Raw genomic sequence first — 23183 nt, 5'->3', positions numbered from 1 at the left:
CCTCTGTCCCTCGCCCCTTTCATGTTCTCACTCTCTCTCAAATAAATAAAATCTTTAAAAAACAAAAAACAAAAAAGTTATGATTCAGCCACTCAGTGGAGGCCAATTAGGCCATTAAAGAAGAATATTTAATGGCATAGAGATACGTTTACATGTATTATTAAACAAACAAAATGCATATTACATCGTCACATTTCCGTTATAAAACTTAAATTTATATTGTTAGAAAAGAAGGATGTACATCAAAATGTTTCTCTGGGTAGTAACTGTTCTCTTCTTTTTATTTGCCTGTATTTTCTCAATTTTCTAGAGCACCAAGATGTATAACATTATAAAGAGAAAAATAAGAGTTTTAGTTTAACAAAAGAATAGGAAAATAGGTATGTTTGCATTACTTCTGCTTTCTACGAATATTACTGCCTCATACTCTGCTTACATTATCATTATTTTTTTTATTTTAAAGATTTTATTTATTTGTTTGACAGAGAGAGACAGCGAGAGAGAGAACACAAGCAGGAGGAGTGGGAGAGGGAGAGGCAGGCTTCCCACTGAGCAGGAAGCCCAATGCAAGGCTGGATCCCAGGACCCTGGGATCATGACCTGAGCTGAAGGCAGACTCTTAATGACTTAGCCACCCAGGTGCCCCTTACGTGATCATTATTAAAGGTTACATTTATTGGGAACTGTCTATCAACCAAGTTCAATAGAATCACCGCCTCCAATCCTCACAACAGCTCTATAACTATCATTGTTATCCACAAACTGCAAATGAGAAAATTGGGACCAGAGATTAAGTAATCCGTCAAAGGCCCAAGTTTGTGAAAGATAGGAAGAGAATTCAAACACAAACCATTCTGGATCCAAAACCCAGGTGTACGCTCCTGCCTGTTGCCTTTCTACTGCTGTGGTCACAGGGCAGGTATTTAGGACCTAATTTTACCTGTCTTTTCAGGATTCCCCAGAGTCCCTTTCAGAATCCGAGCTTTAGGAAAATGCACAGCAAGTTAAAATGCACTTAGGACCAACTTCTACCAAGCTCATTCTTTGACCCATATTATAGACCCTCAAAGTCAAACAAGGAGAACATCACAGATGAGCCAAGTTTCGGGGACTGATCAACACGTAACCCAAGTAGTTGAATAAAGTTACTAAGTCAACAGATGACCAGACAATTAGGAACTGATAACAACTGTAGGTCAAGGGTAAGAACAAGTGAAACAAGGGAGTGAGCCAAGATAAGTATAAATGAGGTTGGAGACCAAGCAGACGGTTTCAGGGATTATAAGGATGGAACCAGTTCCCTTCTCTTTGTGGCTTCACCTAGACTTGGGGTTTGGCAAGCTAGGAGAGGAAAAGCTTTCAACCAGGAAATGGAGACTAAGTCAACATTGGACACCAGCAAAATGTGCTAAAAGGGGCCACTCAGTGTCAAGTTTCCTACAGGGCCCTAACAGCACACAAAATACCCTGGCCTGCCCCACTCTTTCTCATGTCTCTCTTTCCCAGTCAGCCAGGATGTCTTCTACACCCTTCTTCTTGCTTCTATGCCCACTTCCTTCTCTTCACTCTCTCAACCCCCATCCTAGACCCATTCCTTTCCTTTGGGAAGATTGCAACGGCTTCCTTACTGACTTGCTAGCCCCAGACTCATCTTCCTAATGCTGGTGTTTGGAATCTCTTTGCTCAGTCCTCAGCTTGCATACCTTCAAGAACAAGGGAGAGCACTGTCTTCAAGGAAATCCGGTTGATCTCTGAAAGTTATTGGATAACTACTATTAAATTAACTCTATGAAATTGCTGTTTGTGTAGGACAAAAAATAGGGGCAATTTCATAGGGTTCAGCTTAATAAAGCACTGGGTAATACATAGCTTGGCCCTATACTATAGGCTTTCTCACTTAATCTCCACAACAGTCATGTAAAAGCATTCTAATTTTATAGATAAGTTGGTTCTTTACTGAGCATCAGGAATGTGCCAGGCAGCACTGGAAGGCCTAGGGAATCAGCCCTGGCAGGTCCCCGCCTCATGCAACTCATAATATAGATGTGAAGACAAACAACAGACAAAGAAACAAAAAACAAGCAAGATAATTTTTAACAGTGATAAATTCAATAGAAGAAACAGAGTGATGTGACAAGCAGCCCCTGGGGAGGGTCTACTCGGGGTAAGACAAGCGCTGACTAGTTTGAGCTGAGACCTTGAGGTTGAGAAGGAGCTGGTGTGCAGAGAGCTGGGGAAGAGCGTTCCAGACAGAGGGCTCATGTTATTTATGGTGAGAATGTAGAAATTCAGGTTGCTGCGTGGCCTGGCCAGCCAAGGGGTCACCTGTGTACACAGTGCCGAATGGGCACAATACTCTGTAAGAATTTACTGCACAGTACAATAAAGGAAGTAATCTACTTTCCATTAAAGTTTATTTGCAAAGTTCAGAGTACCAGCAACAGTCCATTAGCCTGCATTCCACAGTGTTTACAATATAGAGACACAAGACTTTCACAGGTATATTCATGGAAATGAATGTACATTTCATCAGAAAGAAAATGTTCTCATCCTCCCCTAGTGTACTAGAGGGCACTTCAGTGACGATTATGGTATTTCAAGATTCATAAAGAACCAATAGCAACTAGACTCTGTGTGCATTTCTGACAATCCAAAAATACAGATTGTGTCCAGAAAAACCACATTAAAGTGCTAAGAGGAAGATGGGAGCGGTTGGGGGAGGGGGAGGGAGGTTAGGGGAAATAGATTTTAAAAGCGAGACTCTACAGAAAGGACCAGAAACAAAAGTGCTCACTAGAGGTTACCTCTGAGTAGCAAGATTATGGTGATTTCAATGATCTTCTTCGTGTATTTTCTAGAGTGAACATGTATTTTTGTAATAAAAGAAAAAAATATGAACAATGTTATTTTCACTAGGGCCCCTCGAAATCTGAATAAAATTAAAGGGTCGTTGACATCTAAAGCTGGGAAGGACTTTGATGCAGATTCTGAAACTGCAGCCCACAGGTGCCAGACCCGGAAGATACACCGGGAAGCAGGCTGAATGGTGAGCATGCGCAGTGAGGCCGTGCTGGGGAGGCTCTGGGAAAGGGGACAGGGGGATGGGAGCGGGGTGGGCAGTCCCTCTCAGCTTTAGCCATTCCTTTAGGAAGGACAGCCGGCTCAGAGTTCTTAGATCTTACGATTCTCCAAGAGAAGCTGAAGGAAATCTCCTAAACAGTGTATATAGGGTTCTGTGTCAAATGTTGAAGGAAAACACCCAGCAGGCAGAGAAAACACACCTACAGTAGCAGGCAGACCCTGCTTCGGGGTTGTTTTTAGTTTTGCCCACTTCGCCTCTGTCTAGAAATCCCTCTTCAGCTCTTAGGCCAAGGTGAAAGAAACTCTCACCTTCTCCCATCTGGGGACCGGCAGCATCTGGAACCTTCTGATCCTCTCATAATCCTTGTTCTCAGGAAATATTAATGATTTAATCTCCCGAGCTCTCTCCCTCAACTCTGCAGCCATAGTAGCCAGATCCACAGGCCAGACCCACAGAAGCCCAGCTTGGCACGACACACCTCCTGATTCCATTTTGCCACAAACTATAAACCTGCCCTTGGAAGGCCAGCTTGAACCTCTCCACGGAAGCAGCCAGTGAGATTCCAGCCATGGGTGAGGTGACGGCAGACCAAGTGGAAAAGTTCCTGGACTCGAACATCAGGTTTGCCAAACAGTACTACAACCTCCACTACCGGGCCAAGGTCATCTCAGACATGCTGGGGGCCAAGGAGGCAGACGTGGACTTCAGCGACTACCACTCACTGAGCAGCGTGGAGGAGAGTGAAATCATCTTCGACCTCCTGCGTGACTTCCAGGAGAATTTGCAGGCAGAGAGATGCATCTTCAACGTCATGAAAAAGCTGTGCTTCCTCCTGCGGGCAGACCGCATGAGCCTGTTCATGTACAGAGTCCGAAATGGCATCGCAGAGCTAGCCACCCGCCTCTTCAACGTCCACAAGGATGCAGTTCTTGAGGAATGCTTGGTGGTGCCCGACTCGGAGATTGTGTTCCCCCTGGACATGGGTGTGGTGGGTCACGTTGCGCACTCTAAAAAGATCGCCAACGTCCTCAACACAGAAGAGGTACCCTCTTCCCCATAAGAAGGGGGGCAGGGAGGCATCATTATTCCTTGGAGTCTTGGCGGTTGGGGGGGTGCAAGTGGGGTGGGGAGCTGCTGGCCATCAATCCTGGGATGGTGACAATTTGGCACTGCTCTTAACTTACTTTACTTATAACATTTTATTTGGGGGGAAAAAAAACCCACACCTAACAAGAGTTTAAGAATAGTACAAACAACGGTTTATCTTTCATCCAAATTCACCAGTTGTTTGTTCCTTGCCCCATTTGCTTTATCTCTCCATTTTTTTCTGACCACTTTGGGAGTCAAAAGCAGACAATATGCTATATATTTCCAGAACAAGGATATTTCCTATGTATCCAATGTACAGTGATCAAATTCAGGAATTGGAGCATTGACGCAGGACTGTTATCTCATGAACAGTCCAGACTCAGTTTTTGCCAGTCGCCTCAATTACACCCAGAAAACTCTATCTCTTTAGCCCCTCAAATTTGAAACAGTTCCTCAGTCTGTCTTGTTTTCCCCAACGCTCATGTTTTTTGAAGGGGGCAGGCCAAATACTTTGCAGAAATATCCCTCCATTTGGGCTTTGTCTGTGTTTTCCTGATGAGATTCGAGGTCGTGCATTTCTAATAAGAATATCCTAGAAGGGAGGTTGTGGTTATCTGTGTGCATTACACCAGAAGAGGTATGATGGCAGTCTGTCTCATTCCTGGAAATGTTAATAGCACCACTTGGTTAAGCACCTGGCTCTTGTCTCTGAGTCCTGCATTCCACGGGATTCTACTGGCAGTTCTGATAAAGACCTTTTTGATCACCGGGACAAAACCCTTCATACGGTTCTCTCGATGGTTCTCTGCCCCTGGGGCCAACTCCTACTTATCCTTTGGATCTCAATTTGCAGGTCACTTCTTCTGGGAGGCCCTCCCAGATTCCCCTGCTACAATTTCCTTCCTTAAACCATTTATCATAATAAGCCTGGGGGGCCAGGGACCATTTATCTAGGCCTGCCTTATTCTCCACTTTCTCCCAACAAATGTCTGACACAAAGCAGGAGCTCAGTAAACACTTCGCGTAAAAGACTCACCATCAGGTAATTATACTCATTTCCTTGAACACCTGTCTTGCCCCAGAGAATGTTTGCCCCACGATAGCAGGGCCCAAGCCTGGTCAGCAGCACTGACCAAACCAGGAGCCTGTGTTCAGGCATTTCCAAGATGCAGCCCGGACATTTTGTCACTGTGCTCACCTTACCTCTGGGCCTTATTTCAGATTAAGGGTCATAAGGTTAAGAGGGGAGAGAGGAGTCTCCAGAAATTATCTCATCCATCTGCCTTATTTAAAGGCTGAGGAGCCTAAAGTCAGGAGAGCTTGAGAAGGGGCTTGTCCAAAGTGACCAGGGAATTAGGGCAGAGCCAAGACTTCATATCCACAAATGCAGGAATTCGAATGGGTTGTCTTTTGGACTTGGGTTCCTTGGCAAGAGAAGCACAGACTTTGGCCTCTGTGAGAAATGGTTTTCTCTGGAATCCACTGGGCTGGATCTCCCATGGGGGCTCATCTTTCCCCTGTTTCCCCTTGGACATCCGAGGGTGGGGGAGTTGTTCTGCATCCAGAGGGCTTTCAACCAGACTGGAGTCTGTTCTCCCTTCAACTCTCTCTAGACTTTAACGGTAGCCCACATGGATCATGGCAGTCCTATAACATAACTAATTATCCCTGTTTCCCAGATGGTGAAGCTAAAACCCAGAAAGGTTAATAACTTGCTCAGAGCCACTCTGACAGAAAGTGACAGAGCAGATACTTGAACCTGATCACTCTGGCCTTGTGCCCACATTTTTCGCTAATCTGCTAATTCCGTACTTCCTCCTTATCTATGAAATGAGGGCATTGAACTAGGTGCTGTTTCCCAGTGGTCATTTTAAATCGTACAGCAGAGAATGAAGAGGTTAAGCTTTGAGGTCACATCCAGGTGTGAATCACGACTCTGTGACTTTCCAAGAATAGTGGCCTTAGCGTATTGTTGAGTCTGCCTGGGCTCACTAATTTATAAAATGGGACAAGAATTCCTCCTGCGTAGTGTTGTTGTAGGATCCAAGGAGAGAATTATTTCCCGTCTAGCAAGGTTCTTGGCACATTGTAGCGACTGCTATTGGCCACTCCTGCTCCTTGCTGTTATTATTCCTATTCTGTTGCTGTTAAGGATCTATTCTAAGGGATGGATGCTGTGTATCAGGTCTGTGTAGGACTTGGAGAAGAATCCAGTCCTGCCCTCCTGGAGATTGCAGTTTAGAGGCTGTTGGTCGGAAAAACGGAAGAGAGGTGCTAAGAGTTTCTGTCGATCCTGGTATTAAGGGACTGAGAATGTAGGCAGGTGCTCTGATGCTGACGTTCCCTGGTCTAAGAGTTTGCTGAGACCCCATGCTAAGGGAACGCCCACTATTTCCTGCTCAAACCCCAAGTTCATCTGGAAGGAATGCCTGCGCTTCTCTAGAAGCTTTCAAGCCTGGGTCAGTCTCCCTGGCAGGAGACTCTGGCCTGGGGGTGAAGTTCATCTAGACGAGCAAGACTTGGTACTCAGCACTTGCCTGTGTTTGCTCCCTCCTTGAGGAATCTTGCTCTGTTCAGGACTCCGGAGAGTGACTGGAGGCTGAGTGGCAGAGGAGGAAGATGGTTTAGACTTTGGCCTTGGTTGACCCTGCACCATCAACAACTGATAGCCTTCAGCACCCTCAAAACACTTGGGCCAAGGTCACAATCACCAGATTTTTGAAATGTGAAACCGTGAATGAAGAAGTTTCCCAGGGTAGTAATGGAACTCCCCATGTCCTAGCAAATTCTTGCTCAATCTTGGGATCGCCTCAGGAAGACCCGCCATTAGAATTGCCAGATAAAATATAGGATTCCCAGTAAAATTGAGTTTTGGGTAAACAAAGAACTATATATGTTTTTTAAAGATTTTATTTATTTATTTGACAGATAGAGATCACAAGTAGGCAGAGAGGCAGGCAGAGAGGGAGAGAGAGGAGGAGGCAGGCTCCCTGCTGAGCAGAGTCTCCGATGCAGGGCTCGATCCCAGGACCCTGAGATCATGACCTGAGCCGAAGGCAGAGGCTTTAATCCACTGAGCCACCCAGGCACCCCAACAAAGAACTATATTTTAGTATAAGTATGTCCCAAGTAATATTTAGGATATACCTGTACTTTAAAAAGTGTTTATTTACTTGGAATTCAAGTTTAACTAGGCATCTTGTGCTTGTTTGCTAAATCTGGCAACCCTACTAGCCCTTCAATATTTGTGTTTTATTATTTTATTATTTTATTATTTATCCTTTCTCCTTAGGAAAGCCCACAAGGCCTTCCTGTTCCTGTCTGGTTTATTTGCCACTGGTCCCCAGCACCTAGTCCAGTACCTGGGATAGAGTGGGTACTCATTACAGATCATTGTATGAATTAATAAATGATGACCGTTGCCCAGTTGGCTGTGATATTGTGATTTATAAAATGAAATATTTATTTGGTCTTTGTCCTGACTCTTGACACAGAACTCCTAAGACTCTTATAATTTCCTAAGTGATAGGAGCTTCTGACCTAGAACTTCTAAATTCCTTGGAATTTCCTATCTGGTAGATGGTTTTTTTGTTCTTATGAGATGACTTTTGATAGGCTCCTGGTTGGAGCCAATCACCAGAAAGATCAAGCCATGATTAGAAACTTGGAACTTTCAGCCCACCTTCCCAGTTTCTGACAAAAGGAGATGGGCTAGAAATGAGCTAATAACCATGCAGATGTAAGGAAGCTTCTGTGAAAATCCCCAAAAGGACAGGGCTCAGAGAGTTCCCGGTGGGTGAGCTCAGGCATGCGCCAGGAGGGCAGCACACCTCAATTCTAGGGGCCGGAAGTGCCTGCTCTCAATACCCTTTAGGATCTCACCCTCTGTATCTCTTCACATGACAATTTATCTGTATCTTTTAATTGTGTCCTTTATCAGACAACAAACCTGTAAATGTCAGTATTTCCCTGAGTTCTGTGAGCTGTTCTGGCCAATTATCAAACCCAAAGAGGGGGCCTGGGGACCCTGCTCTAGCCAGCCTGTAAGAAGTATAGGTGACAAAGTGGGACTTGTGATTGGTATCTGAAGTGGGGACAGTCTTGTGGGACTGAACTCTTAGCCTAGGGGTCTGACTCTGACTCCGGATAGATGGTGTCAGAACTCAACCGAATCGTTGGGCAGTCAGCTGGTGTCAGAGAGCTGGTCAGTAGGGGAGAAACACCTACATATCTTGTGTCAGAGTGGTGTGGGTGTGTTACTAGAGTGAGAGGAAAGGAGAACAGGGAGTTTTTCCAACACATGACAATTCCCGTTTCTAAAGACTGAATGTGAAATCACATTCCAGAGACTCCCACAGCTGTTGTCCTTCCCTGCGTGTGGGACCTGGAGCCCATGCTAGACTGGAAGGAAGCTTCAAGGAGGACCTGGTCCAACACTCTGATTTTACCCAAGGGCGAACGGAGGCTCAGAGAATCTTCAACTACTGATAATGCACTGATTGACCCCCTGAAGCCTCAGAGAACAAGTCCCTCCCTCCCACTCATCCATCCTGTGGGGACATCCTTCGCGTTACGGTTTGAATTGTGGGTTCATGTTTTACGTGATGCTCCCATTTTCCTGTGAGGACCCAGTGAGGACAACCTCCTCTTTCTTAGTGGTCTTGGCATATCCAATGCTTCTCACAGAGCCTGTGTTCAGTAAATATGAATGAATGAATGTATGAATGAATGAATGAATCAGTGTATCATTATATAAACCAGTACATGATACCAGTGTATCTGTATATAAACCAGTACTGGCTGTCCCACTTGCCAGTGCAGTGAGGGAGTTGTCTATAGAATACGGAAGGTGACAGTTTTATGGGACAGGGCTGCTGTGAGAGTTAATGAGATAACAGATTAAGTCATCAGGTTCAGGGCTGTGTATATCCTTACTGCCCCCATAAACAGTAGATCTCACCCTGGGACACAGCAGAGCTTGGCCCCATAAAGGTTTGAAAAGAGGAATTGGGATTTCTGAGAATGAGAAGCTGTCTTGTATTGTACTGGAATAGAATCTAACCTGTTCACAGTGGCCTCCAAGGCTCAGCCAGGTGGGGCTTCTGCCCACCTGTAGCACTTCCTTGCCCTCCACTCTCCCTCTCCCTCACTTTGTTTCAGCTACCCTTCTCTTCTTTCTGTTTCTCAGATGGGCCAACTCATGGCCTCCTCCTGGCCTTTGCACTCTCTGCTCTCTGCTTAGAATGTGTTTCAGCCACCTGGCTTCCCTGGAACCTCAGCTCTCAGCATCACCTCTGCACAGATGCCCCCCCCCCTTTTTCACAGCCACAGCTTCAGGGTCTAGAACAGTGCCTGACATAAAGGCACTCCACAAATGCTCACTGGATGAATGGATGACTCTGGGCTTTCCCTAAGCGGGACATCTGATTCCCAGCACTTAAAAATAAGCAGTTTGAGCTAAATGGCATCTAAGGCCCCCTCTGCTTCTGATAATCTGAGGTTCTGTGACACGGGTGTAGGGAACACTTTCTATGCTGAAAATATAAGGATGGCAATGATTGTGCGAACGCCAGTCAGTTGACAGCTGTATTATTTGTGAGAGAGTTCTGGGGCTCTCAGAACCCTGAAAGAGGGTTCTGGTGGATTTAGTAACATCTGCTTCAGATGCAGGTAAGGGCCAAGCATTGTTTTCCCTGATAGAAGTGAGTATTGCAAGATGGAATGGCTTCTTCGTGAAATGAATCCAAGCATGCCCCTCCCCCCCACCCAGGCCTGTGTTTAAGGATTTATCGGTGCCCTTAGAGAATGACATGGAAAACCCTTCATGACTAATGCCTCTTTAGAGATTTTGCTTAATCCTCTGATGCTAATTCAAGTAGAGCCCTGCAGGCTTCTCTTAATTCCTGTACCCTTCACCTGGTTTGAGACCCCTTCACCGACAACAGTGCTGTCACCTGTCTAATCCCACTTCAACTGGAAGAAATCCATAGATGCAGAACATCATGCTCTGAATTTATCGTGGGAAAGGTTCTGCATACGCAACTCTAGAAAAGCCGTGGGAATCAGCTCTATGAAATACACTTCCTTTTTCAGAACAGCACGAACTCTGCATATCTGGGCTGGCTTGTATGCCAAGCAATGCTGAGGGTTGGGAAAACTCATAGTGCTACCAAGAAACAGAAAGGTGGATTATTTTGGATTTAAGGCTCTGTCTCGTCTTTCTACCCTGTTCTGGTCTCCCAGGCTGCTTTAGGGGTGGGGACTTGGGATGCGTACTCCTCTGTACTCCCACAGCTTTGAGCCAAGCCCTAGGACCTGTATTACCATTACTGATTTGTCTGTGAGCTGGCATGAACCTTAGTCTCCTTTGGATCCGTAGAGCTCAGTGTAAAGCCTGACACACAACGCAGCTTCCATTAAGACCTGTGGGAGAGGGATATCCATTGGACTGGCTGTGTGGTGTTAGAACTGAATTGCTCAAAAAGCTGGAAGTACCAAATTCTTTTGTTCAATGACAAGAACCCAGGTCTACCCTTAACCGAGGCTTCCCGTAAAGGCAGCAAAGGGTACAGGCAGCACACACCCACGTGTGCATGCGCACATGTGCCCATACACACACACATACGTAGCAAATCACATCCACCTCTAGAGTTTCAGTTTCCCTTTAAAGAGAATGGGCTACTAGCAGTCCCCGTCTCATAGGATGAAAGTGAGTTGATGTAAGCAAAACGCCACCTGTGATGCCTGCTAGCAGGTGTGATCATTATACTCATTAAAGTCTCTTCCTCACTCAAGTTTCTGTTTGGGGCTTAACTGCAATCACCTCAAGGGAGCCTTCCCCAAAGCCCTGTCCCCAGGCAAAGGCAGTGCCCCCATCTTTGGGCCCCCACAGGCTTTGCTCGCATCTCCTCCACAGACCCTTACTAAGTTGTATCTCAGACTTTCTCCTACAGGTGTTTGGAGGCTTCCAGGGCAGAAATCATCCCTGACTGCCCTGCCCTGGCTGAATGGAAGTAGATGGAAATGTCTTGTTCTCTTGTCAACAAAATATTTTGTCAACAAAATAATAGCAAGTCCCCTCTCCCACCTCCTACCATGGGCACATGGGGCTCTCCGCTGTTTTACTATCTTTGCTCTTCCTCTGCCCTATCGTGCCTGTCTCTGTCTCTCTTCAGGATGAGCATTTCTGTGACTTCGTGGACACGCTCACAGAGTACAAGACCAAAAACATCTTGGCTTCCCCCATAATGAATGGGAAGGACACGGTGGCCGTAATCATGGCTGTGAATAAAGTAGATGGGCCCCACTTCACCAAGACAGATGAGGAGGTAAGAATGCTTTAGAAACTGCCAGGATGGTCATGCTCGAGACCCAGGTGACCCAGCTCAAGAATTTCCCTGAAACTTGTTACTTGGCCTGGCCTTGGTCTCCCCATCTGTAAGACAGATTAATGTGATGCTCTCCAAGGCAGACAAGACAGGGTAATCGTTAGGGTGTTGGGCTCTGGAGCCAGGAGTACAAGGATAATTGTCCTGACTCTGCTAATACCTACCTGTTTGACTTGGGCAAGTTACTTAATTTCTTTAAACCTCAGGGGTTTTTTGTTTGTTTTTGTTTTTAAGCAGACTCCATACCCAACATAGGGCTTGAACTCAGGACTCTGAGATCAAGAGTCAGATGCTCTGCCAACTAAGCCAGCCAGGCACCTCTAAGCCTCAGTTTTCTTATCCATAAAACGGGCCTAATTTTACAGTATCGACCTCTAGGGGTTACCTGCAATGATCAGATGAGATAACATACCTAAATGACTTATCACGGGGACTGCAAACTCAATGAATAGTAACAGTTTTTCATTAATATAGCCCATGAACATTGACTTTCTGCATTCTCTGAGTTTTGCTCTCTTACGGTGCAACATTTTATGAGTCAACATTCCATGCTCCATTTGCTCAAATCGCCTCTGATGCTTTTAAAATATTCAAATATTTGCTGATGGTAGAAGTGGCCAGAGGAGAGATTTCTCCTTCTCATCAATTTCCCCTCATGCTATTTGATTTCCAGATTCTTCTCAAGTACCTCAATTTTGCAAATCTAATCATGAAGGTGTACCACCTGAGCTACCTGCACAACTGTGAGACTCGGCGTGGTCAGGTAAGGGGCTTGACTCAGGGGAATGGGCTGGACAAGTCTTTTTGCAGATGCATCGCTGTGGTCAGGCTGGCAAGGCAGTGGCTGATAAAAGTGCCCGAACCATCACAGAGTCTCTGCCCAGCATCTGAAGTGTTAATGAGGTGGCCAGTGTTTGTAGAGCTGTATCCCAGAGTGATTCTATGCACAGTTTTCAAGTCAAGCAACCTAAATGATGTTGTTAAGTCACTTACCAACTCGAAGACCCTGGGCAAAACACTGCCCCTATCTGAGCTTCAGTCTCCCCCATTTGAAAAGTGAGGCTAATATCGGTGCGTTCCACCCTCAAAAGATTATTGTCAGGAGTAAATGAGATAATGCACTTGTGTTCAATCTGTGTTTGTTATTATTATTCTTATTAACAATCTATGAAATGAAAAAAAAAAAACCAGAAAGAATAGGACCCAATATAAGCTGGTCAGTTACTTCAGCTCTCTGGGCCTCAGTTTCTCCATCTATAAAATGGGGATAATTATCCTGTCACTGTTCCTGGGTTATTGCTAGCCGCTGCTTTGTGCCTCACGAACTTTGACTCTGTTTTTGTGTTTTGTTAAGATACTGCTGTGGTCTGGGAGCAAAGTCTTCGAAGAGCTCACGGACATTGAGAGGCAGTTCCACAAAGCCCTGTACACGGTCCGAGCCTTCCTCAATTGCGACAGATACTCTGTGGGGCTCTTAGACATGACCAAACAGAAGGTGAGATGGCTTCAGAAACAGACATCTCCAAGAACAGGTTAAATATACAGCAGAGCCCAACTTATGTCGCACATTTAGTTCACAGGGAACAGGCTGGGAGGATGTGGCTGGTTGAGAGAAGGTCTTTACAGGTCTTTCACCCTGAAGAATGGAGTACCAACTTTTAAAGTGGAAAAGTCGATCTAGGGCACAAGTGAGTGAAAACAACCTGGTCTTCCCCGGTCCATGGGAAAAGAAAGCATATGTGAGAAGGCTTGATGATATGGTGAAGGAAAACGATAAAGAGTTTCTATGTAGGGTGCAAGCCAGAAAGAACAAAGTTGCCAACTTCAGGAATTCTCAGAAAATGCACTCAAAAGTGGGCATAAAACTTCGCCATGGTCTGTCAAGCCCACGGCCCATCTGGGCAATTAAAGTGGAGGCAGATGTTTGGATCTGGGGGCAAAGCTGCAGAGGCTAAAGATGCAGAGACCAGTAGGGCCCCTGCAATATTTTTCAACCAGGTTTTCCCCAACCAATTCCCCATTTTTCTTTCTCTACCTGTCTCCGCTTCTCGCAACTCATCATTCTCAGCCTTGGACTAGAGTTCCAGAGTTACTAGGTTTGTGATTTCTTATGCCAAAGAGCCAAGATCCAGGACTCCTGTCATTTTGCAGGGCCTGGTGCTGATTGTGGTGCACTGACAAAAGCAGACCCTCCAAATACTTGGTTTAGTGATTAAAGAATTGTAGAATCTGAAGTTGGAAGAGATCTTGGGTCTAGTCCAGAGGCTCCCAGACTTCAATCAGAATCCTCTAAGGCACTGTTTAATAAATGCAAGGCTACATTTCCTGATAGTCTGCTTTATTTCTTTTTACTTAATATTTTGTGAACATCTCTCTATATCAGTACATGTGGATTCTTTTTAATAAGCCTTTATGTTGAAATAGAACATATACACAGTGGTGAGTGCTAATTGCAGATGAAGAGGTCCGTCAATTGTACATAGTGAACATCTCCATGTTACCACCACCAAGATTAAGAGACAGAACCTTACTAACACCTCAGAAGCCCCTTGCTTACCCCATCCCATTCACTTCCATTCCCTCCTCCCTGAGGTGACCACTATGACCCTAATGACTTCGTTAGAGAAGTCCCAGGTGGGCCATAGGCTTGACAAACCGTGGAGAGGGTTTATGACCTCCTTCTAGGGCATTTTCTGAGAATTCCTGAACTTGGCAACTTTCTTTTTTCTAGTTTGCACCCTACATAGAATTTCTTTATCACTCACATTTAATGCCATGTTAATTTTGCCTATTTTTAAAGTTCCTATAAGCAGAGTCATACAAATATATACTCTTTCATATCTAGTTCCCTTTGTTCAACATTTTGGTTGTAAGATCCATCTTTATTGCTCCACATAGCATTAGTTCATTCATCTTCATTCTTATGGAATGTTCTATTATATAAATAATCTTCAAAGTATTTATGCATTCTACTGTTGATGGATGTTTGGGCTATTATGAATATTGCTATTATGAACACTACAGTACATATCTATTGGTACACAATTGTACCCATTTCTATTAGATGTTGACCTAGGTGTAGAATTTCTGGATATTGGTTTTAATAGATACTGCCCATCTGATTTTCAAAATGATTTTATATTCCCACTAGCAATGTATGAGGGTTTCCTTAAAATACTTGGTATTGCCAGTCTTATTAATCTTAGCCATATTGTTGGGCATGTTGTGTTATCTCATTGGGTATTAATATGAATTCCCCTAATGACTGATGAGGTTGAACATTTTTTCTCATTTATTGACCAGGTGGATATCTTCAGAAGAAGTACCTATTCAAGGCTCTTCTCCATTTTCAAAAATTGTTTTGTCTTTTTAAATTTTAGGATTTATAGGCATTGTTTATACATTCTAGATAGGGGTTCCCTGTGAATAACATACTTTGCAAATACCTTCTCCCACCCTGTACTTTCATTCTTTTAATAGTATGTTTCAGTGAATGTAAATTCTAAATTATAATGTAGTTCAATTTATCAATCTTTTTCTTAATGGTTATTGATTTTTTTGTCCTATTTAAGTACTCTTTCCTGGCTCAAGGTAATAAAGATATTCATCTATGTTAACTCTAAAATTTCATTATTTTAACTTTCACATGTAACTCTATAATCTACCTGGAAATTTTTAAATGTACAGTGTGAGGTCAATATTAACTTTTTTCCATATGGATATCCAATTGACCCAAAACCATTTGCTGAAAAGATCATTCTTTCTCCACTGTCCTATTGAAAATATCATCTTTCCCTAACATACCTCTATCAGTAATCAAGTGTCTGTATATATTAGACACTCAAGTTTTGGATTTTATTTAATATTAAACCCCAACCTTAATATTATAAAGAGAATTTGAAATAATCTGATGTGCTCTAATTTTAATCTTTCATTCATCTTGAAATTATGAATGTGTATGGTTTGAGATGGGATAAATTTTGTCCCTCACTCATTTTTCTCCAGTTAAAGAATAGTCTACCTTTTCACTGTTTTAAAATGCCATTATCTTGATATGTTATTTTATTATATATCACGTTTCCATATACTCATAGTCCTATTATTCTGATTTTTGCTTTTAAAATAGTTTTGTATGTGATTTTGGTGCAAGTAGGGTATCGGCTGATTTTAGGGAACCTCTGATTTTAGTGCAGATATCCATTTGAATTTTGCATACTTCTGAACCAAATATTTTGCCAAATATCACGGGGTCCAGCAATAAGTCCTTTGACACACCTTCAGGAAGTAGCAAATGAATAGAACATATACACAGAGGTGTATATCAAACAATCATATCAAATGAATGGTTCTTTCTTAATTGAAAGAACTTCTGAGTAGCTGAATTCAAAAACCTGAAAGGATCTGACCCCAGGTGCAGGCTGCTGTGTGTGGTTGTGTTTCTTCTGAACTCCCTCTAAAAAGGATAGTCACATTTAAACAAGAATATTCTGCCTTAGTCCCCCCCAAAAGATGGAACAATCTAGCAATTACAAGTGGGCTGGTCTGCACACAATCATTCTAACAACCTACCCCCCACCCCCCACAGATAGCTAAGCTCTTATCTGAGCTATTAACATGATGAAAGAAGTCAATAAAACCACAGAATTGTACATTTTAACTGGGTGAATTATATGGCATGTGAATTACCTGTCAATAAAGCTGTTTAAAAAACAGAAGAAAGAAGAAAGAGAGAGAGAGATTGAGTGAGGAAAGCAAGTGTAAATGCACCCCACTGTCCACCCAGCCCACTGCTTCTCTCTGGGACACTCTTCAAGGCCACTCAGTGTTTGACACAATGGTCATCAGCCTGATGTATCTGTCTTTCTTCTGGGCTCCTCTAACATTTGTGTTCTTTTTCCATTACTGTTTGGTTCACATCCTGTCTACCTATTGTTATTTGAGTACTTGATTACAAGGGACAGCAAGATCCCCCAGGGTGTGAACTCTGCCTTATTCCTCTCTGTGTGTCTAGTAGCAAACATGCTGCGGGGCTCAGGTAGGCTCCCTATGCCCATTTCCCCATAACTGAATTTCTTCCTGTTGTGTAGTCAAGATAAAGAGTACAACTGGGCAGAAGCTTAAGGACATGGAGTTTGAGTTTCATGTGGACTTTCTTCTGCTTGTGCTCTGCATGATGGAATAGGTAACCCATCCTGTTCAAAGGAGAACGAGGCCAAGAGCGGAAGGGCTTAGCATCCTACCCACAATGACCCCGCATTAGCGGATCACTGTCCCTAAGTAGCAACAGATGAATGAACAGAGAGGGCAGTGAAGGATGGAGGCCTCCTCTGTCAGCCCCCAAAAACAAGTAGACAAATGGCAGGGAAGAGCTCGTGCAGTGTCCCGGCAAGTTTCCTCTTCTGAAGCTGGCTCTTTCTCTCTTCCCTGCCTGTATCTTTAAAAGTTGTCTCATGGGTGTCATCCTTTCTTGTTGGATCCCAGGTCCATATTTGGCACCATTTTTTTTTCTTATTTAAACAAGATATTTTTTCCCCTGATTCCAAAAGCAGTTAATTTGATTACAGGAAAATTGCTAAATAGAGTTCCACTGCAATTACCCAGAGAAAACCAGTTGTTGATGCTTTGTTGTGAATTCCTTGAGAGCATTTTCTTTTTTTTTTTTTTAATGAGTATAAATTCATTTCTTTCTTTTTTTTTTAACATATAATGTATTATTAGCCCCAGGGGTACAGGTCTGTGAATCGCCACGTTTACACACTTCATAGCACTCACCATAGCACATACCCTCCCCAATGTCCATAACCCCACTACCCTCTCCCCCCCCGCCCGCAACCCTCAGTTTGTTTTGTGAGATTAAGAGTGAGAGCATTTTTTATGTACATAGTTAATTAAGCATTGTGGTTACATGATCTATATTTTTGTCACCTCACATTTTTCACTCATCAGTGAGTCAAGGACATCTTTTTAATCCGCATATAGACGTCTGTAGCATTATCGCTAATAGACGTACCATAATTGTCTAGTAAGTCCCCTCTTAACTGGACACTTAGGTTGTCCTAACTTTTCACTACTGTAAATGATGCTGCAGAGGACATGGTTTTAGCTAAAGCTTGGGTCGCATGCTTAACATGTCCTTAAGGTCAATTTTTTAGACATAGAGAGCCCAGTTTCCTTCTCATATCCGCTCCTACAGCCTGGGAAGTGTGAGGGGACTCCAACTCAGCTCCTGTTTATTGCTGAATGATTAGACAGCCTTAGTTCATCAATGTCTTGAAGCACAGACATGGCCAACATCCTCTAACAACATCCTCTGAGGCTAATGAACTTTTTGCCTCCCTTCCAAGCTTAGTTTTCAGTGAGCTCTTACCACCTTCCAAATTTCAGTGATAGATGACTCATATGGCTGGGTCTTCTTTTCTTAATCTCCTTTGACCTGTTTTCAAGACATGTAATTATTGTCTTTCTCATTCCTAGGAATTTTTTGATGTCTGGCCTGTGCTGATGGGGGAGGCTCCACCATATTCTGGTCCCAGGACTCCAGATGGAAGGGTACGTCTCTGACTAGCCTGTATGATCTAATGTTTATTGAAATGCAAATGTAAGGCGCTGTAGACCTTGCTGACATTTCTTTTTCACTTAGTTACTTATCTTCTCTGGGTTGGGTCATTTCCCTTGAAGGTCTGATAATTGGTCCTAATTGCCATGCCTTGTAATTTATAAGGCATTTTTAATATCTTGCTAAAGTTTCCTAATAACCTGGTGGGATTGACTAAGGAAGAATTAATATCCTCATCCCACAGATAAGGAAAGAGTCCCAAAAAGGTCAAAGCTATCTGCTCAAAGATTCACCCACCAAATGTTTAGAATTGCAGACAATTAGAGCTGGAAATAACCTTAATATCTAAATGAGATTGTATAAATTGATGGCTAAAAGGTCAATTCCAGCCAGTAGACAAACCAATTTGGCTGCATACATTTAAAATTGTTTCTTTTTGCTTAAATTTTTAAAAATTTGTAGCTTAATATTAAAAAATCAAGATATTGGGGTGCTTTGGTGGCTCAGTGGGTTAAGCCGCTGCCTTCAGCTCAGGTCATGATCTCAGGGTCCTGGGATCGAGTCCCGCATCCGGCTCTCTGCTCAGCAGGGAGCCTACTTCCCTCCCTCTCTCTGCCTGCCTCTCTGTCTACTTGTGATCTCTGTCAAATAAATAAATAAAACCTTTAAAAAAATAATAAAATAAAAAAATAAAAAATCAAGATATTTCCTATAAATATCTGGATTCTCAGTTTCTTTTTAAAAAATGGAAGATCGGGGCGCCTGGGTGGCTCAGTGGGTTAAGCCGCTGCCTTTGGCTCGGGTCATGATCTCAGGGTCCCGGGATCGAGCCCTGCATCGGGCTCTCTGATCAGCAGGGAGCCTGCTTCCTCTCCCCGCTCTCTGCCTACTTGTGATCTCTCTCTCGCCGTCAAATACGTAAATAAAATCTTAAAAAAAAAAAAAGATTTTATTTTTAAGTAATTTGTACACCCAACACGAGGCTTAAACTTACAACTCCAAGATCAAGAGTCACATGGTCTGCTGACTGAGCCATCCAGGCACTCCCACAGGATAAATTTGATGGAAGCAGAATGGCGTCTACCTCCTAAGAACCTGGTCTGAGCTCGCTAGTTTGCCAAAGTCCCCGCCATTCTCCTTGTGTTCCCCTGCCCCCCAGCCCCTGCTCTCATTTATGGTTCTATCAGATCTCTCCAGACACTAGAATTTGTGAACTCTGCTTTCATAACATTGATTTACTTTAATTAATTTTTTATTTATTAAAGATTTTATTCATTTATTTGAGAAAGAGAGAGAAAGAGAAAGCAAGAGTGGAGGGAGGGGCAGAGTGAGAAGCAGACTCCTTGCCCACTCAGCTGGCTCCATCCCAGGATCCTGAGATCATGACCTGAACCCAAGGCAAACACTTAACCGACTGAGCCACCCAGGTGCTCCCCACTGCTTTATTTTAAAAGATGAGGCATCAACACCTTAGAGAAGCTGAAATGGTATCTGTGGGGAGGAAAAGATGAGGCAGGGTAAACAGATCTGTCACACAAACAGCCTAGGGAACCTGTAGACTGAATGGATGACCTTAGCTGAGGCCACATAGGACAAGTAAGCAGCAGAGTCATGCCCAGAGTCAAGTCCAGCAGCAGAGTCCTGTCCCACAAGATCTTTTAGCCTGTCTGAAATTGTGTATCAATTTCTGCCTGGATGCCTCATTCCACCCAGCCAACCCTAACCCTACTCCAAATTAAAATGTGCATGTGTGTGTGTGAGAGTGAGAGCACACGGGTGAATATGTGTGTATGACGGACTTTAGTTAGTCTTAATTCAAACTCCAAGAATTCAAAATTAACACCCTTGGCTGTGAGCTTCATGAACACACCAGGAAAAGATTTCACTCTGGAAATCTACGTCATCTGCTGGGCTTTCTCCAAAGTAAATTTTTAACCCTCTGTTGTTTCGCTTCACACCACTGTTCCAGCCCCACAATTGCATGATTTCATTTGGGAAGATTGAGTCTTCAAGCACCGCGTCACATCGGATTGCATCGTTCTTGGAAAGCAACTTGGGGACAACTTTTCTTTTCTTTTTTTTTTTAAGTATTTACTTATTTGACAGAGAGAGGGATCACAAGTAGGCAGAGAGGCAGGCAAAGAGAGGGGGAAAGCAGGCTCCCCCCTGAGCGAGGAGCCTGATGTGGGGCTCAATCCTAGGACGCTAAGATCATGACCCAAGCCAAAGGCAGAGTCTTAACCCACTGAGCCACCCAGGTGCCCTACAACTTTTCTTTTTAAGCACAGCTTTTTGTGCTGGCCCAGGTGCTGTGCCACTGTGGAGCTTTCTCTCCAATTCATTTAAGAGCTGGGTGTGTATCTTCTGAAAAGCAGAAGTGGAGGACCTGGGATAGAGGTCACCATGGCTTCCAGACACCACCAGCTTCAGTCAACTTCAACTTCTTAGGCTGCTTTTAAGAGTCAGCTCTCTGAGTGGAGCCCTGAGTTCAGAGGTCATCTCCAACTCCCGGATGGCCAGAGAAATGCTGGGCTCTGAATTACCCGGCTCTTCAACCTCGAGCACCCCAATCTTCAAGATGGAGCTGAATGGAACATATTCTCACTAAGCACCAGTCCAGGAAATGCTGCCCATCACTTGATCAGTTTCCCTGCGATGACTAGGACACTTATGGTGAAGACTGTCCTTCCCAGAAACCTGTCTACATCTCAGGTAGCAAGGGCTCAGTCCTTGCAAGAGTATAAGGGATTAGGCTGTGATGGAAAAGGCCAGAGAGCAAAGGACTTTGGCTTGTGTTGGTTGCTAACCTGTGGGGTGAACTCAGTCCAATAATCCCTCGGGTCCTGGATTTTCTCATCTCTCTGTCACTGAACTCATCTCCAAAGCCAGTTCTAGGTCTAGGACACAGCTGGGGAGGAGACACACATAGCTGGGGCCCAGACCCAGCAGGGCAGGATTGGCCTAAAGTAGATCTTCCAGAAAGACTGGGCTTGGAAGGAACAAGCCTCAGTTCAGATCCCGGCTCCACCAGCCAGTTGTGTGGCCTTGAACAACGTCTCTAAACCTCACCTTCCTCATCTGTAATGCCTGGATAATCAAGATGGCCTGGCCGGGCCATGGTAGCTACCGCCAAGCACAGGCTGACGCGGCACAGGCAAACAGTCATCATGGCTACAGGGGTTCAATCTCATTATTGAGCAGCTCCTTAGCTGGACTGTGTCATTTACTCTTCTCAACGGGTTCATGAAGGAAATATCCTCATTATGTCCATTTCACGGTTGAGGAGATTGAGGTTATGAGGGGTCAATTCATTCGCACAGGTTTAAATGCAGGATGCTTTTCTTTCCGGTAAGTCATTACAACCTGGCTTTTTAGCATTCCCTCGGGCCTTCTAACAGCCTCACACTTTACCTGCCACATTCACGTGAGAAGTAAGCTTGGGTCTGGACTTTGAGCAAATTAACCTCTGCAAATTGTGAGTCTAAAGATCGCCAACAGGGAGTCTACACCTCCCTTCATCCCCTTATGTAAAGAAAACGTTGTACGTGTGTGTGCCTTCATTATTAAAAACTGATACAGGCTAATTGGGCTTCATGGAAAAAACCCCAAAAACAGCACTCGTTTCAAAACTGGCATATTTCCACACAGGACTGTGGCTGGTTCTGGCTCTTTCAAAGCCCCTTGTGTTGTTGCCTTAGCTGCTCAGGTGGAAGGTAACAAAGGTGCTCATTGATGGCTCAGTTTTGACTTTCCAAATCCTGGTTAATTCTTAACATGAATATGGTCTTGAAGGCAACTGGGCTGAGCTGCCATGTGTGGAAAAAGCCCTATTTACCTCAAGTACAGTGATCTTTTTGTTGCTTTCTGTGAAAGCAAATTGACTCTCCTGTGGGCTTCAGAAAAAAAAAAAAAAAAATTCCATTTCTAACCTTTCTAAAGGAGTCTTGTACAGACCCTGGAGACAGAAGCCTGGGGGGCCCAGGGAGCCAGCAGCTTGCCTCAGGGAGCAGCCCAGACCCAAGGACAGATGGCCTAAAAGAAAGACCTGAAGAAGGTCAAGAAGGTCATAGAAGTCGGCCTCCTTTCCCCCACAGAGGGACACTTAGGTCTACCCAGGTCTCAGCAGATGACGCCCCCACCTTTGCATTCAGGAATTGCCTACAGGATATAGCTTCACTTTAAACAATGTCCTTAGCACAATTTGTTTACATTTATTGAAAAAGTGATACATGCACACGTGAAAAGCTCACACTGTACAAAAGGGTACACCACAGAAATCCAGCCTCCCCTGAGGCAGCAGGTGCGAGCAGTCTAGATCCTTCCAGAAACATCTACAGATGCCCACATATTCCTAGAATTCTACCACCAGCATCACCCTCAATAAAAGGGGATGCTTCTGTTTTGTGCCTTACTTTCCTAGCTTGACTCCTCTTTGGCATCTTCCGCTATGAGCACGGATACAGCTACATTGTTCCAGAGACATGCAGAGTGTCCCCTGGATGCAGGCACTGGGCAGCCATTCTCCTGATGACAACATTATGTTGTCTTCAGACTTCAGAGACCCCAGGCTGGGGCAAAGGATGCTTTTCCCCACATTTAGAAATGTGTCTCTAAGATTCATAACCACGCATGGAATTGCTGGGTCAAAGAAGATACGTGTTTTCATCTATGAGGGATATGGCTAACCATCCAACCACAATCTTAGAATCGTAGCTGGGAAGAACTTTGGGGGTTATCTAACTTAGATTTTAAAATTTTCTGGTTGTCTTTAGACCCCTCCATGTCCACTGTGCTTGCCTTGGCCAGGGACTACCGAGGAAGGCAGAAGGACAGGAAAGGAAGTGAGAGAAAACAAAGGGAGACGCAGGATCTCCATGTGCCCAGCTCTGCCCCCATTTGGGCATCTCAAACAAACACACACCACTGGTTTTTCCAGCTGGGGAAACTGAGACCCTAAGAGTGCACACAGTAAAACCAAGACTAGACCATGAGTCACAGTAGCTGCTAGTGAGAAGGAGCAGAGCCTCTTCTTCGGGAACATGAAGAAAGTCATGATCACCTGCAACCA

At 44.2% G+C, this 23183-nt stretch overlaps 1 protein-coding gene across 3 annotated transcripts in view; it reads left to right on the top strand.

Annotated features, from left to right (window-relative positions):
* The first annotated feature begins 3650 nt into the window (after window positions 1–3650).
* PDE6A (phosphodiesterase 6A) overlaps window positions 3651–23183 on the top strand; it is a 57560-nt gene continuing 38027 nt past the window's right edge. For 2 of the 3 annotated variants that reach the window (XM_032851521.1, XM_032851520.1), the window contains exons 1-5: window positions 3651–4124; window positions 11347–11499; window positions 12233–12322; window positions 12914–13054; window positions 18034–18108. In XM_032851521.1, the coding sequence (XP_032707412.1) occupies window positions 3651–4124; window positions 11347–11499; window positions 12233–12322; window positions 12914–13054; window positions 18034–18108 (933 nt within the window). The remainder of the gene's footprint in view (window positions 4125–11346; window positions 11500–12232; window positions 12323–12913; window positions 13055–18033; window positions 18109–23183) is intronic. The other variant, XM_032851523.1, reaches the window with a different exon arrangement.

The sequence above is a fragment of the Lontra canadensis genome, unplaced genomic scaffold (assembly GCF_010015895.1).
Source record: "Lontra canadensis isolate GAN:19392208 unplaced genomic scaffold, GSC_riverotter_1.0 scaffold5, whole genome shotgun sequence".
NCBI classification, from domain to species: Eukaryota; Metazoa; Chordata; class Mammalia; order Carnivora; family Mustelidae; genus Lontra; species Lontra canadensis.
This window is presented reverse-complemented; position numbering and strand designations above follow the sequence as displayed.